Below are 14,805 nucleotides of genomic sequence, written 5' to 3'. Positions count from 1 at the left end.
ACCCGAGGAGGAAGAGGAGAGGACTCAGAATAAGGCCGGATGACGAACCCGGGTCAGTTCAGGCTCTGATGGAAGCAGCAGCAGAGATCAGCCGGACCCCCTCTGTGTGTCTGCCGCAGGGTGTCTGCTCTGCACCTCCGACCTGCAACATGGATGCTCGATCACTGGCTCACTGCCTGTGGTGTCTTCTGCTGAGCTGGAGCAGATGCACGTAAGTCTGTGACGTCAGTACGCTGCGCTGCCTTCAGGCGCTGCTAAGACACCCACCGTTTAAAAATGAGTCACTGCTGTGTAGTAAAAGCGACTGATTCCGTTTAAAGCGCTAAAGATAGATGAGCAGGAGACCCGGAGAGGCTTCCTACATGCAGGACATATTCTCTGCTTTTTAGAAGAACTCTGCAGCAGTTACTAAGTACTCTACATGCTCTTTCAAGCTTCAATTAAAAAAAATCCATGATAAGACCAAGAAATAGGCTATGCACAACCCAGATGAGATCATGTGCAAAAGGTTTAATATTCAAATGACGTTTGCCTTTTAAAATAATGGTGCAAATAGGAGAGTGATGCAGGGTCAGGTCTTAATCATCAGGAGACATCGGGGCCCTAAGAGACAGCTTGAGAGACTACTGACAGTTTATAAAGATATCTTTTTATATTTTGTATACTTGTTGTTTATAATTTAGATTATCTTTGTTTATTTATTTTTATATTTTTATGGTTGGATTAGGCTGTGTATAGCAGTCCAAAAGTGCCTCCCAGAGCAAGATTAAATAAGAAAAAGACAAGAAAATAAAGATAGTCATAGAAGACCATAAAATACATTTTGCAAGAATGAAAATTACAAACAGGAAGCAAAGAACATGGCAGGAGAGGAGGGAGGAGAAAACAAGCAGAGGAGGAAAACCAGAGGGCCCTTACGCTGGGCATCCTGCAGGAAGAAACAGAGGGACGGACCATTAAAAGATGCAAGACATGCAGTTTTATCATATACACGCTGTATATGGTATTATGCAGTGGGACCAGTAGATGTATGCTTAGTGCCACAGCAATTTAATGAGTTGATGGGTTAGTGCATGAATAAACTGATGCTTCCTTTCCAGATGACTTTTGTTGAGGCCAGTACTAAAAGAAACGGTCACTATGACCACCACCTGACTGTGTTGTGACTGTAACTGTGTGAGCAGAAGAAACAAGATGTAAGGCTGACACTTGGATAATGCTGTGGCGCTCTCTTGTGGCACACAGGCAAACTTCATGATGTGAGTCAGAACTGATGCACAGAATAAATGCAGTTTATGTCAATATTCCTAATAACTTGCAGATTCTCTCCAGCACCAAGCATGTGACTTCTTTGGCAATAATCTGATGGCAGCTTTCCCCTCACCCGAGATCAGCTCTTTACAGTGGGTCCCAATGTGCACCTCATCTGAAAGTTTGACTCACTGATGTCAATCAGTATTCCTGGTGACTAAGCATACTCCGGAAAAAAATAAGAGACCACTGCAAAAACATGTTTTTTTGGTTACTATTTAGCGGTTTGTGTTTGAGTAAAAGGAACTTTTATTGTAAGCTGAGCTGGCCATGACATGCAGAGAGAGATGCTGATTTAAGGAACATTTGGAGTGGACTCTTTATTTTTTTTTGGAGCTGTATAATGAGAGTTTACTGATGAGTGGGTTCATTGTATGTATTTTAATGCATTTTGGCAGAAAACTACTCATGTTTTCTTTACACATCATTAGTGCTAATAAATACCAAATAAATGCATTTAGAGATTTCTAAACATACAGTATCTATGTTTCCCTTTTGCATAGGTGTGCGTGTAAGCAGTGACATTGAACCGGCATGTAGATCACAGCATAACCCAATGAACTATTAAAAGTTATTGAAATGAAAACACTATTTTTAATAAATATACATTAGGTTTTTTAAAATATTTTCAGCAAGCGAGGCCAGAAATGAGCTGTGCTGATTTCTTCTGGTGAAATAGGGTAAACATCTGATCTCAATCTGTTTCAGCCTGATGTTATGAATTAGTTTATTAGAAAATAATATGGATGGTGACCAAACAATCAGACCATGTGCAACTTTAAAATAGCCAACAAACATGGAAGTCTTGATCCAGTGAATCAGAAAGACTCAGCTACTTGAGATCTGTGCAGTCGAGTGTGTGTGTGTGTGTGTGTGTGTGTGTGTGTGTGCGTGTGTGTATGTATGGAATGTATGGAAAATAATGAATCAGACGTCTTCTCTGCCTTTAAAAGCAACAACAGAAACCATGAATACAAACTGATAATAATTAATCAATTATGATTTATTATCAATAACAGTTATCTGATCACACACAGGTAAAATTGATCTAAAAGGACGTGGTTCAAAAAAGAGACGGGGGGGCAAAATAAATAAAATGAGGGTAGAAATCAGCTGAAACGTATGAAATCATATAAAATGACGTGTGTTGAAGTGTTTATACATAATATACAAAAGCTTTCTTTGTTACGGGATAAAATAGTGTTTTTCCCACCAACACAAAAGAAATTGTCAAGTCTGCAGACGTCACATCGAGACAATTCATGACATATAACACACAATGTATTTTCTGTTGTTCAATTAGGTCCAATAATAAGTAGATTTTATTGACACAAAGAAATGTCAGAAAAAAGCTAAACTGCCGACGGTCATTAAAGGCAACACGATAGTTAAACAAGACAGACTGAAGAGTTAAATCCATTTACACGTTTTTCACCGAATCCACCTCAACTTAGGTGTTCCTGCAACCTGTCACGCTTAGAAAACACCATTAGGAACTCAAGGTCGTGCTCACATTAATACCAGGTGAAGAGAAAACAAAGAGTGGAATGTATGTGAAATCAAAGGTCAGACTTTGTTGAGGCTTTTCTGAAAAGTTGTGAAGATATTTTTAAGAAATGAGGACCGCACCTGAGCCCTGCTCGGTGACAATAACCTGCTGAGGGATCACTGCGCCTGTAACTGATGTGAAACTGGTTAAAACATCATGAAGCTTCTTTATTTTGATCCAAAAGAAAACCCAGAAAACAGGGCGACTTCAGTTCACACAGAGACACGTCATCACTGCTCTCTGCTCTCAGAGTCACTGCTTCTGGTTTCTGCTTCTGGTGCAGCTGGCTCACTCGTCTGCAGCTCCTCAGGGTGTTCCCCTGCAGGCTGTGGGGCTCCTGTGCTGGGGACCACCTCCCCCTCCTGCTCCTCTGACTCCGCCCCTTCGCTGCTGGGAGACTGAAAGCCGCTGTCGTCGTGTGGAGGTGGGGGGAAGTCTGATGTCGCCTCTGGAGCTGGTTCTGTAGCTTCAGATGGAGTTTCCTCTGATGGAGGCGGTGGGGGCAGCGCCTCCTCTGACACCTCCTGGTTGCAGGATGCTTGCTCCTCCGCCATTGCTTGCTGGCTGTCTTCTCCTTTACATTTCTCCTCAGCAGCTAAAGAGCTTTCTGGAGGAGTTTCCACCTCCTGCTGGACTTCTTTACCCTCAGGTTCTGCTTCCTCTTCCTTCGACATAGAACTGTTTGATACGTCTGCAGGCTTTTCTGACACTTCAGGACTTGCAGATCCATTCTGCTCAGGAGAAGCTTTACCATCCAAGTTCTCCTCCTCCTCTCCATCCTCCTCCGGGATGTCGTCCACGCCGGGCAGCTCGCTGGGCAGGACTGGAGAGCCTTCCACCTGGATCATGGACACCACCTGCTTCATCCTCCTCCTCTTCTGGGACTCCCCACCTTCACCCTCTCCCTCACCCTCACCCTCTCCTTCACCGTCAGGCTCCTCCCCTGCTCCGTCCACCTCCTCCTGGGCTCCTCCGTACTCCCCGGCCCAGTCGATGGAGGGGTTTTCTCCCAGCAGGTGCAGGCTGGGGTCGCTGTTGCTGAGGACGATGCTGTCTCTGTACAGGTTGTGTCTCCTCTGGACCGCCGCCTCCTTCACAGCTGCACAGAGAGAGAGGAGAGGTTAAAATGTGATTCATGTGACCTAAATTAAAGTATAATGTTTCAGGGTGTGAAACTGTGACTATTTGACATTTTAAAAGCAGAAGATGATTGGACTTAAGATGAAAATCAAAACACGAAATGGAATTTTTAATTCTCGGCTGCTTGAGGTCAATGAAGGTTATTTTAAATGTTTAAGTTGTGGGTGGAGTTTTAGTATTAAAGTTTTTTGCTGTAAAAACAATTAAAGTGGAGAAAAGGAACAAAGAAGTAGCATGGGGGGAAAACACTAGATCTCCAGCAGAAAGCTTTGCTGCTTGGACCCTTTAAAAAGATAAACTGAAGACTGACCCATCATGATGTCCTTCATGACTGAATGCAGCACCACCTCCTCGAAGATGTTCTCCACCAGGATGAAGCAGGAAAAGTCCTCAAAGATCAGCTCCTGGAAGCGCGGCAGCTCCTGATATTCACAACAAGGACAATCAAAACCTTTAAACTTCTGAATTTAATGTTTTTTTTCTCTAAACATCCGTCTGAACTCCCTCATCTGAGGATGTGAACCGTCCCTTTCAGAGAGACATGTTCTATTGTTTTAACACTGTTTAAGACAGTGGAGTCCAGACATCCTTATTCTTCTACCCTGTGTTACATCTAAAGCTAAATGAAAAGAGACCTGTTACAGTTTTACACCTCACAAGTAGACTTTAGACTGCCATGCATTTTTGATATCACACAGCTTTGAAAGGATGAAGCACAAAACTGATGTGTCTAAATGCTGTGGGACTCACCGGGGAGCAGGTGGGGCTGAGCTGCTTCAGCATGTAGGGGATGAAGATCTGAAGGAGAGCCTCGCGGAAGAAACGCTTCCTCACCGTGCTGCTGTCATAGTCAAATTTCTGAAGCAAAAAATAAACATAAGAGAGAAAAAAATACCATCATAAGAAATCATTTTACATCATGAACAGTGACCAGAGTAGTGGTGGAAAGAGACTACGTACATTTACTTGGTATTTCAGAGGAAAATTAAAGTATTTTTACTTTTATTTTGCATTTGGAGTTATTGCTCTGATTTAGTTAGATTGATTATTAGACTGATGATCTTTTCGCCTACTGTGTGTGTGTGTGTGTGTGTGTGTGCTTTACCTTGATGACTCTGTCCTGGCAGCGCTGGATGGTCTTACAGAGCTCGTCGGTGCCCTGGGACTCCAGACTCTGGTGGAGGATCTGCTCAAACGTGTACACGGCATCATCCATTTGCTGTGAACACACACATTACAGAGGCCGTGTTTAAATAAATCTGTTAGTGTTGGCAAAGTTTTAAATCAATAACTTAAAATATATATAAATGGCAAGAGGAGTTTTTGGTATTAAAAGTTTTCTTTTGTAGCTCAAACTCTGCAATTTTGCTTTGATGTTTGGAGGAAATATTCAGGCTTTTAATATATAAAACCACCGGTCCTGCTGTCTTGGTCCCATGATGTGACTCACACAAGTATCCCCTTCTCAAACCTCCCTTCATTCGCAGTCTCCTGGACCACCAGCAGAGGGCGCTCACCCTCCTGCAGTTCTACTGTACATACAGCTGTCAGCACAAGCTGTCTAATCCCTCCACAAATGGAGCTGCAGTGAAACTCTTCCATGTTTCTGTAAGACTGACAGCACCAACAAGTATGTTACACAGATGTTCATCACACCACAGCGAGAGCAGGTCTATGGGAGCAGATGAGTTCAAACAAGGACAATAAATAAGCTCCACCGAGCTTCTGCAGCAACATTAGATGTTTGAGTTTTGTTGCCATAGGGACTCATTTAGTTATTATTCATTTATCAAATATTGACCTCATTACTTCCTGTTTAAATGAGTCCTCTGCTGCTGCATAAAGCGCTCTGTGACATCCTGATCCACAGAAACAGGAAACACATATCATGTAATTTGTATCAAAATAAATATAGAGAAGTGAAACCTCCAGGCTCAGGAGCTTCTGGTGACTGACGTAAACAGGGTATATTAGGTTATTCGTAAAATTGGCTTTTGTATTGTAATCATATTAGCAACACAGACTTTAACAATCAAACTTAATTGACCCTAAATAAACATTAACAATAATTATTGATGAAAGTATTGAAAATGTGTCAGAAATTATGAAAACGCAGAAAAAAAATGTCTCTTAAAAACTGGTTACATAAACACACAAACCACGATGATCAAAAACTATTCTAAAAGTAGAAACAGGAACAAAACAAAGTTAATTGAACACTTCAGTTTCATCTGAAATAGAACTACAGCGCACACCTGGTATTTCTGCTTATTGTGATGGTATCTCTTCTATCAAATACATTTGTGCAGGATTATGCAAACAATGATCATTCAAGGCCAGACAGCAAGTGCTGCAAAGCTGTTACGGTGTAGGAGTGTAGGAACAGCTTGACTTTGTAGTTTCTAAACAGCACTTGAACTCTGAATGACCCTGAGTTAAAGTGTAGACCCCCCCTTCTGGCCCCGGGCCCCACAGAGGAGGTCATGATAAGTGATTCCTCCATGGGGGGGTGAATGCCAGAAAGCCTGCCTCTGGATCTCAGAGTGAATTCTTGTGTCTGGATACGTGGGAGACGATGATTTAGAGACTCTGGGCTTTAAAGAAGAACTATGAGAGAAAGAGTAAAGGTGGTGCTGTGGGTGGAAAACAAAGTATATTTTATATGTTTCAGTCTTTTCCAGCTCATTGTCCCCGTTTTCTCTTCAGCTAATATTAATACATTAAAGCTCACAAAGCAGATCATCCACACACTGACTAAACGATGAAGACACAGCAGCTACACGCACTGTGTGCTACATTTCTATGCTTGGTCCTGACTTCCTGCCGAGTCCGTTTACAATGACGATTATAAAATTGATCAGTCAGTAGGTATTTATCACAGATCATATTTAATCAATAATTTTAATATACTTTGATTTGGCAAAATACTACTGTGACTATAGAGGGACAGTGCCTGTAGTTCCTGACTGCACTGTTGTAACCATGTGCATCATGTTTTGACTTTTAGAGCTCTGCAAAGATTGTTTGTCATATTAGAAATAAAGAGGAGGCACTGACAGTTTATCAGGTGATAAAATAAATGTATACATTTAGATTTATTTAGTGCATTGCTGTTCATTCTAACAGTCTGACTGAAGAAGCGGTCAGCGTATCGTATCTTTTGGTGCTGAAAAACCGTTAAATGACACATTAAACATGCGTGAGACAATCAGAGACAGAGGGTTCTAACAATGACTGTGGTGCTACTTCAAACCCAGGATTCTTTTTGAAACATGTTTGAAATCAAATTCAATGCTTTTTAAGACCCTTTTAAAGACCTCAACAAATATAGTTTAAGACCCCCAAAACATTGAAACAATTCCGTTGATAGCAAAGAGAATCTTTTGAGTCCTTCTTTGGAAAATAAAATTTTACTTCCCGTCTCTTTTGTTCAGTGCTGAAAATAGTGTCAATTCACTGAACCGAACTTAAAACTTTGTTGACGTCTCATATGTGTAGAACAGCACAGAACATTAATAACAGTAAGGAAATTTAAGTCATCAATGAAGTCATGAGACACACTTATCATTTCTGCTGCTGGTGGATCGTTGTTAGTATTTAAACTTAAGAAATGTTCAAAGTTTGGAGAATGTAAAAGATATTTCACTCATTAAATGTATTCATCTGCTATTAATCAGAATGTTACATTATGTAACCTGGCCTGCCCAATCTGAATTATCCGTTGCGCCCACAGATATAACTGCAATCCACGCATCACAAACACACACTGAGGTCAGGTGATCAGGTTTTAACAAGTTTGTGCTCCTCTCTTGGGGAGTGTAAATTTTCGATTCTGCTTCTTGCAAACAACGCAGGCATTGCCCCACTACTACTAGCTTCTGCTGCTTACCGCTTGTGCTTTTGAGATCTTATGTGGGATTCAACAGCTTTCACTACCATGGTCCCTAACGAGAATGTTTCTTGCTAGTGCCAACCGCCTCTGAAACCTCTCTTCCTCCAACCTTTTAGCTAAACCTGCTTCTCCCCACCTTAGCTCAATAGTGTCTAACCTCGAATCACGACAACGAAACGATGTCACGCATCCAGACGTCACTGTTTGTAGCTAACCAACATAACGTCAAGTCTCTGAGACATTACTGTCAAACAACTTAGATTGCTTCTATACGCTTTGTTACAATAATGTTAGACAACTGTGTGACAATCTTCCCATCAGCCTTAAGCGCACCATCCTCAAATTTAATACCTACAGCTTTCGCCTACAATTTCGCTGAATTTAATTCAACACCTTTTAAGACCTTTTAATGAGCCGCAGGAACCCCGGAACCAGTATTAAGCTCTCCAGCCACAACAGAAAAGAGTGCTCTTATTCTGGATTAAAGCAGCAACCAACACAGTGCCAATTATAAACCACAGATTAAACCCAATCATAAGGGATGTAAGTAGTTTCATTATTAGAGCGTCACCTCTCTCATGAGGATCTGGGCTCTCTGCACGAACACTGACGGGCTGGACACGTCAAACCTCTGCTGCAGACCCTCCAGACTCAGCGACTCCACCTTCTCATAGCAGCTCTGCATCTTGACCGGGTGGAAGGCCAGCATGGAGATCTTCTCCATGTGCTGAGGAGGAGGAGGAGGGAGAAGAGAAGGAGGTAGATATTCATAACCCAAAATAGACATTAAATGACTGGACAGTTAATGCATGTGTTATTTTCACTGTTGAAAGGTCTGATCAGCTGCACATCAACAATGCTGCTGCAACACAGACTAAAACTTCCCCTCCCCTCCCTCCTCACCTGTGCCACGGTCTCCTTCGTGCCCTCGTTGAGCGTGTTCTTGCTCATGTCCACCAGCTCTCTGAAGAACACGTCTCGGACCTCAGAGAAGCCTCGGCTGGTCGGCTCCATCAGCGCGTCCAGGATGGAGCTGATGTACGGCTGGATGCTCACCTTCAGCAGCTTCTCGGCTTTGGGGAGAACCACGCCTGTGGGGGGAGGGAGGGACACAGAATAGGGAGGGAAACACGGAGGGTTACAGTTTCAGTAAAGACCTCTTCTTCATTGTTGAACTGGTAATTAAAGCCAGACTTTCCCCTGGAGCGAGATCGTTGTTTAAAATGTTTTATCTGTTTAAAATGTAACATAATGATGTCATCAATGATTACACAACGTGATGACATGTAACAAGGAAGCTACAGAGCTCCTCTGGTGACACTGGGGGGGGAAACAATGACCCCATGAGATAATAAAGCATTGCCACGCCTAATAATCTCATGGCCACTCGTGTCTCATATAAACAGCTCTAACGTGCGTTGAGTGCCCATCGATGTCGGTGCATCCGCTCGACACCTGACTCCTGACTGCTCCCTCAAATATAAACTAAGAACTGGCCCTAGGCCATGTCTGTGGGAAGTTGCGGTGTGAAGTTTGTTGTCTGTTGAAGTGTCTAAAATTGGTAAGAGCTGCTGTTAATACGAATTTACTAAGAAGTGGCCGCTAATGGCAACATAAATTGCGCATCAATTGCTCCGTCTAAGGTCCGATTCACAAAGCATATTGTTCTGATGATAATCACGAGATAATAACGCATGGCCACGTGTTATTTATTTTCCTGACATGTCATCAGAGGGGCTCCGTAGTAAGCCTTTGCTTTCTGTTGCCAAAGAGCTATTTAGTGTTTATTTATCATTTTAAGGGATTATGCAAACGACAAACTCCCAGACCTGCAGGAGGTCACTTTTCATGCAATAAATTTAAATGAATATGACATATTTAACGACTTTTAGATTCGCAGTTAAAGAATGAACTTTGTACATCTACCTTTGTGTCTTTACATTTTAAAGTAATAACGGAACTTAAAAATGGATCTAGCTTTTATATTAAATCAGTGCATTACTCTCCTGCTTTAACACTGGTTGTTTCCATGTTTTTATTGTTTAATTTTAGAGACAGTGTTAAATACTAGGAACATGCATGCAGTGTGGCATTCACAAATACAAGTTTGTCCAAAACATGGAGCAGTAGCAGGAGCTTCATCTGGCCAGCTGTTCGGCTCTGACCCCACAGACACACTCCAGCACATAAAGAGGCTAATCACAGTCTTTGTTGAGTCCCTTCAGACTCCATAACTTTCATTTATCAGTGGATAAAAATGGCCGCTCTCTCACTGACCTTTGATCTTGCTGGTGACGTGCTCCTTGGAGGTGATGATCTGGTCCATGTCTGTGCGTATAGAAGCCTCCAGAGAGGAGCGGGCCGCCTCGCACTTCTGCAGCACGGCCTCGTACTGGGCCTGACACTGCGTCTGCACCAGGCTGTACACCGCATCACTGATCTGCATACAGGGGACAAGGAACACAGTTACTCTCAGTTACAGAGCTTCGGGGAACTCAACTTTAAAAATATATTCTATATTAAATTGATCAGAACGAGTGGCTGACTCCATCGGTGACAGTTAAAATTTAAGATAAGGCCTCAGCCAATCAGTGAGCTCCTTTTCAATGTTTCTGGGACAGACCTTATCGGGCAAAGGTGTATGTTCTTTAGAAGTTACATGACTGAGATAATAATGTAAAAGTTTTTTGTTTTTTCCCCCCGAGTGTGAAGCAGTGTCTTACCAGCATCCAGTTCCTCTGCCTCTCATGTAGTTTCCCTTTGAGGCGGGGGGAGATGAGCTCCCTCAGCTCAGGGAGGAGACCCTCCATCACCAGGTTAGACAGGATCTACATGGAAGGAACAGATTGGAAATAAAAAAAGATTAATTGGTGGTAGAGTCGGTTCGATCCCCAGCTCCCTCAGTCCACATGTCAAAGTGTCCTTGGGCAAGATACGGAACCCAAAATTGTTCTCGGTGGCAAAGCCATCAGTGTGTGAATGTGTGTGAGAATGGGTGCGTGTCACATGTAGTGTTAAAGCAGCTGTTAAAGAACAGTCCATTTCACAAATATTTTTCCATACCCTTTTCCTTTTTCCAGACCTATCCAGATCTGGAAATGACTAAAATCAAATTGCATACTTTTTCATACTTTCCTAAATGCGTAGGAACCCTGGTATACACACCTGTCAAACTGTGTACAAACACACATCAGATTGTGTCCATCAACAGCAGGATGAAACGTTGAAGCCCAGGCTGACGCATTAAAGTAAGCTGCTCTACCACACTGACTGAGTGGAGGACACAGGAACTGTTTAAAACTCATTTAACTCGCAAAGTTTTTGGATTGAGAAATTCACACCAGCCCATAATCACTAAATACGTCTGAGATCAATTCTTACTTTAGCCCTTTTACAAAAATATCTGTTTGCTTGTAAAAAGAAAAAAAAAATACTCTTTAGTTTTGAAATGCATCAGCCATCAGAAGTAGGAAAATAAAAACTCATAAATCATGTCTCTGATATTAAGTATTTGCATGTTTGCAGCATCCAGAAAAACCTGTTCCATGTCAGAGGTACAGACACCTGCACCAGTCTATGCCTGCAAGACGCCTCGCACAGACAGTTATTCTGCCCTCAGGCCACACAAAGCATGAACAGGTCTAAAGTGGGAACACTTTAGACAGTAAACGGTGTCCTGTTCAGATTCCCAACAGAAATCAGGTTAGAGGAAAAGGTTAAGACAGGAATGTGTTCTAATGTTCTGATACAACCCAAAGAAACCTTGCGTTAACAGAGAGCGTGTCAGATTTCTGATTTACTTAATACAATATGGAACCATCAGCCAGTAAAAGAGGAGGACAGTGATAGTTCTTACCTGTGCTGGGACACCACACATCATCTCCCAGGTGCCGTATTGCCCTTGAGCTTGGCGGTAGAGTCGAACTGCGTCAGTAAAGGCGGGCGTCTGGACTTTATTCTCCTCTGACAAACCTGGAGACACGGAAAGATTATTAGCTGTTAGCTTTTAGCATTTAGTGCACTATTTATGTAGAAGTTTGGCAGAAGCTGAAAACAAGAGACTTGTATCCGTAAATCAAATCAACATGAACTGAATTATTTGAAATGTCACAGTGGAATAAAACATGTGAATAATGAAAGAGACAATGGCTGGATTCCATTTAGCTGCTTCAGTTTCAGGGTCAGGGAACATGTCAGCCCTCTGTCACACTGTCGTGAAAGTGAGTGAGGGATGCAAAATAAGGTCAGCAAGTCACAACACTGCCAGATAAAGGCTTTGAAATTAAATATTGGCATCGGCCTCAGTTACAGTTTCTGTGGCTCTCATTAGCAATAGCGTTAGTAACACTCTCTCCTAGGATAATAGGCTTTAATAGGATAATCGTTTTTTAAGGGAAGAGGCCGATCACATTCCAGAAAAATGCTGTGCTCAGCATGCTAGCTAACTAGGACACCAAGTGAGCCGGCTCTCTCTTACAAGGGAGACTTGGCCAAGGCAGCACAACATAACAGTTTAGAATAAACATAAATAAATACACAAAGCAGGAACAAAGACATCGAGCAAACAAAGAGAGGACCAAATCCAGCTCAAGTAAGGCGATCAATTTCTCAGTTACACTGACTCTTAACAGGGTCTGATTTTTGGCCTTGAGCCAGATGTCCTAAAATTCCCTCCAGATGTTGGTACGAAACAGTTTCTAGAGAAGGGGACAGGCATGAGGTCACTGTGACCTTTAACCTTTGACCACCTAAATCTAATCAGCTCATCCAAAAAAGGGGGACGTTTGTGCCAATTCTTAAACACAATGCTGTCGCCAGCACAGAAGCATGATAATACTGAATATTGATAACGTGTGTGTGCATGTGTGCATGGTCTTTACTTCTTTGTTTTCAGTCTGTTACCAAAGTAAGACCAGCTTAAATCCAATAATAAAGTGCTTTTCTGCTGGTTCAGCTTGGCAGAGTCACAGGAGTCAGACGGGTTGTGAGAAAGAGAGGACTTCTAAAAAAGGGAACTTTAACAAATTCCTCCCGTTGTCGAGTTTCCAAAGAAAATGACTCAGGACCAGAGCAGCCTGTTAACACCGTGCTCTGAGATAAAGAAAACTCAGCCCCATTGGACAGAGTGTGAGAAGGACCAGCTCATACAAAGCCAGGAAGTTTGTGTATGTGTGGGGGGGCAGGGCAGTGACGGGACCAGAGACAGGAAGTCCCAAGACCCCTTCAAAGGGGGGTTATTATTTTGACTCAAATGGTATGAGGGGATTTCAAACAAACCAAAATAAAGATTTCCAGTAACTTCTAGTGAAAGAACCCACAAACGCTTCTTCTTACATACATCACAATCACAAATCACTCACACCTCCTGGATTTAGCCGAGGCCTCTCTCAAGACCGACTGAAGCTTATGTCAAACTACTTTGCAGCACAGGTAAAAGCAAATGACCGGTCTTCAAAGAATCCTGGTGATAACTGTGATGTGCAGAGAAACAGAAATGCATATGAAGCTTCTTAGACAGAAAAGTTTGAAATCGTGGTACATATAGGTTCATTTCCATCTACCTGTTTTAATGTGTATATTCAATTTGAACAAAACCCAAGATAAAGAGCCAGAGAATGCTCAGACAATTCACAGAATGAAAGATTTGCAATTGAAATCTGCTCTTCTGGTAAATTTGTTGTATCAAGAATGACAAAAAACAAAACAAAAAAAAACAAAAATACTAATGAAAAAAAAAAAAAACAAGACATCAACACGTTTTATGTTCAGTGAAGTCGCCGTACGTTGCGTGTTTAAAGTAACAATCTCAAACTTTTTTATTTAAATAAATGTCTGTTAAGCCTCTATCTATCTCTGAATGAGGTAACACAATGGTGATTGAGCCTATGGCCCACTGATGAAAGCCTTTGCATCTGCAGTATATAGTATTATTACAGGCTGGGTGTCTGTGGCGTCATTCGCAGAAAAAAATCCCAAGCGGCGCCCAGTTAGTGACGCGTGTTCCATCAGCCGGCAGTGGTTGGTCTGCCAGAGAGGGTAGGCGGAGCGAAGCAGCTGCTTTTCCGGTCTCTGCAAGTGTTGCGAGTAAACAGTAATCTACTATGGCTGAACAAACAAAGAAAAGATGGATGACTACAGATACAACTTCAACAATAAGTGAAAATCCAAAGAAAAAGAAACAAACTCGACGCTCAGATGAAGGCAAACAGTCTGAAAAGGAAAGCGACCGTCAGCCAGGAAAATCACAACCGGAGCCAACCGTGTACGTCTGGTTAAGTTGGCAAGAGTGCTCTTGTAATTACTGATTATCACTAGTAGTAGGCGCTCAAGAGCACAAAAATGAAAATCTTCGACATTGTATCTTTAATGTCTGGGTTACGGTCTGCTACCGGGCCATGGAAGGTGCTTAATCATGTTTGAATTAATCATAAGTTAAACTACAGCCATAGAGCATTTCTCTCATAACCTTTAGATTGTACGAATTTAACGGATATATAGCTTTTGACGATGGACCAAAAAATTACATCACAATAAGCAAAAACACCAAATTAGGCCCTGTAGTTCTATTGCAGATTGCAAGTATTCTTATTTTGTTGTGCACATTTCAAATAACATCTGGAGTGTAAAGAAATATGTTGCTCATGTTTAAGAAGAAGTGTTTTGGACCAATATGTTCCAAACGTTTGTTAGGCAAAATTTGAAAAAAAAAAAAAAAAAAACACTTCTCATTTTTGTTTTTTGTGGTGATAGTTAGTTAGATAAATAGAGGTTGTACAGATTTCAGCAATATTAATAAGCATTTAAAAATACTCCAAGGAATTACAATACCACCTTAAATACCATTTAAAGCAGGGTACACACTACAAGATGATCAAGACGATTTTGGGCCTGATTCCCTCCTTCAAAGAAAAGT

At 41.9% G+C, this 14,805-nt stretch overlaps 1 protein-coding gene across 1 annotated transcript in view; it reads right to left on the bottom strand.

Annotated features, from left to right (window-relative positions):
* Positions 1–2,315: 2,315 nt before the first annotated feature.
* Positions 2,316–14,805, bottom strand: part of niban2b (niban apoptosis regulator 2b) — a 36,603-nt gene continuing 24,113 nt past the window's right edge. Inside the window, exons 6-14 of the mRNA XM_069683087.1 lie at positions 11,749–11,864; positions 10,616–10,720; positions 10,170–10,332; positions 8,796–8,983; positions 8,464–8,619; positions 5,106–5,219; positions 4,751–4,858; positions 4,311–4,422; positions 2,316–3,959 (exon numbers count right to left, since the gene is read on the bottom strand). Of these exons, the coding sequence (XP_069539188.1) occupies positions 3,091–3,959; positions 4,311–4,422; positions 4,751–4,858; positions 5,106–5,219; positions 8,464–8,619; positions 8,796–8,983; positions 10,170–10,332; positions 10,616–10,720; positions 11,749–11,864 (1,931 nt within the window). The 3' untranslated portion in view covers positions 2,316–3,090. The remainder of the gene's footprint in view (positions 3,960–4,310; positions 4,423–4,750; positions 4,859–5,105; positions 5,220–8,463; positions 8,620–8,795; positions 8,984–10,169; positions 10,333–10,615; positions 10,721–11,748; positions 11,865–14,805) is intronic.

Source organism: Semicossyphus pulcher, unplaced genomic scaffold, assembly GCF_022749685.1.
Source record: "Semicossyphus pulcher isolate SPU_LCO1_2020_fin unplaced genomic scaffold, fSemPul1.0.p SCAF_6, whole genome shotgun sequence".
Lineage (NCBI taxonomy): Eukaryota > Metazoa > Chordata > Actinopteri > Labriformes > Labridae > Semicossyphus > Semicossyphus pulcher.
Note: the sequence above shows the minus strand (reverse complement) of the source record. Positions and strands in the feature narration are given on the sequence as shown.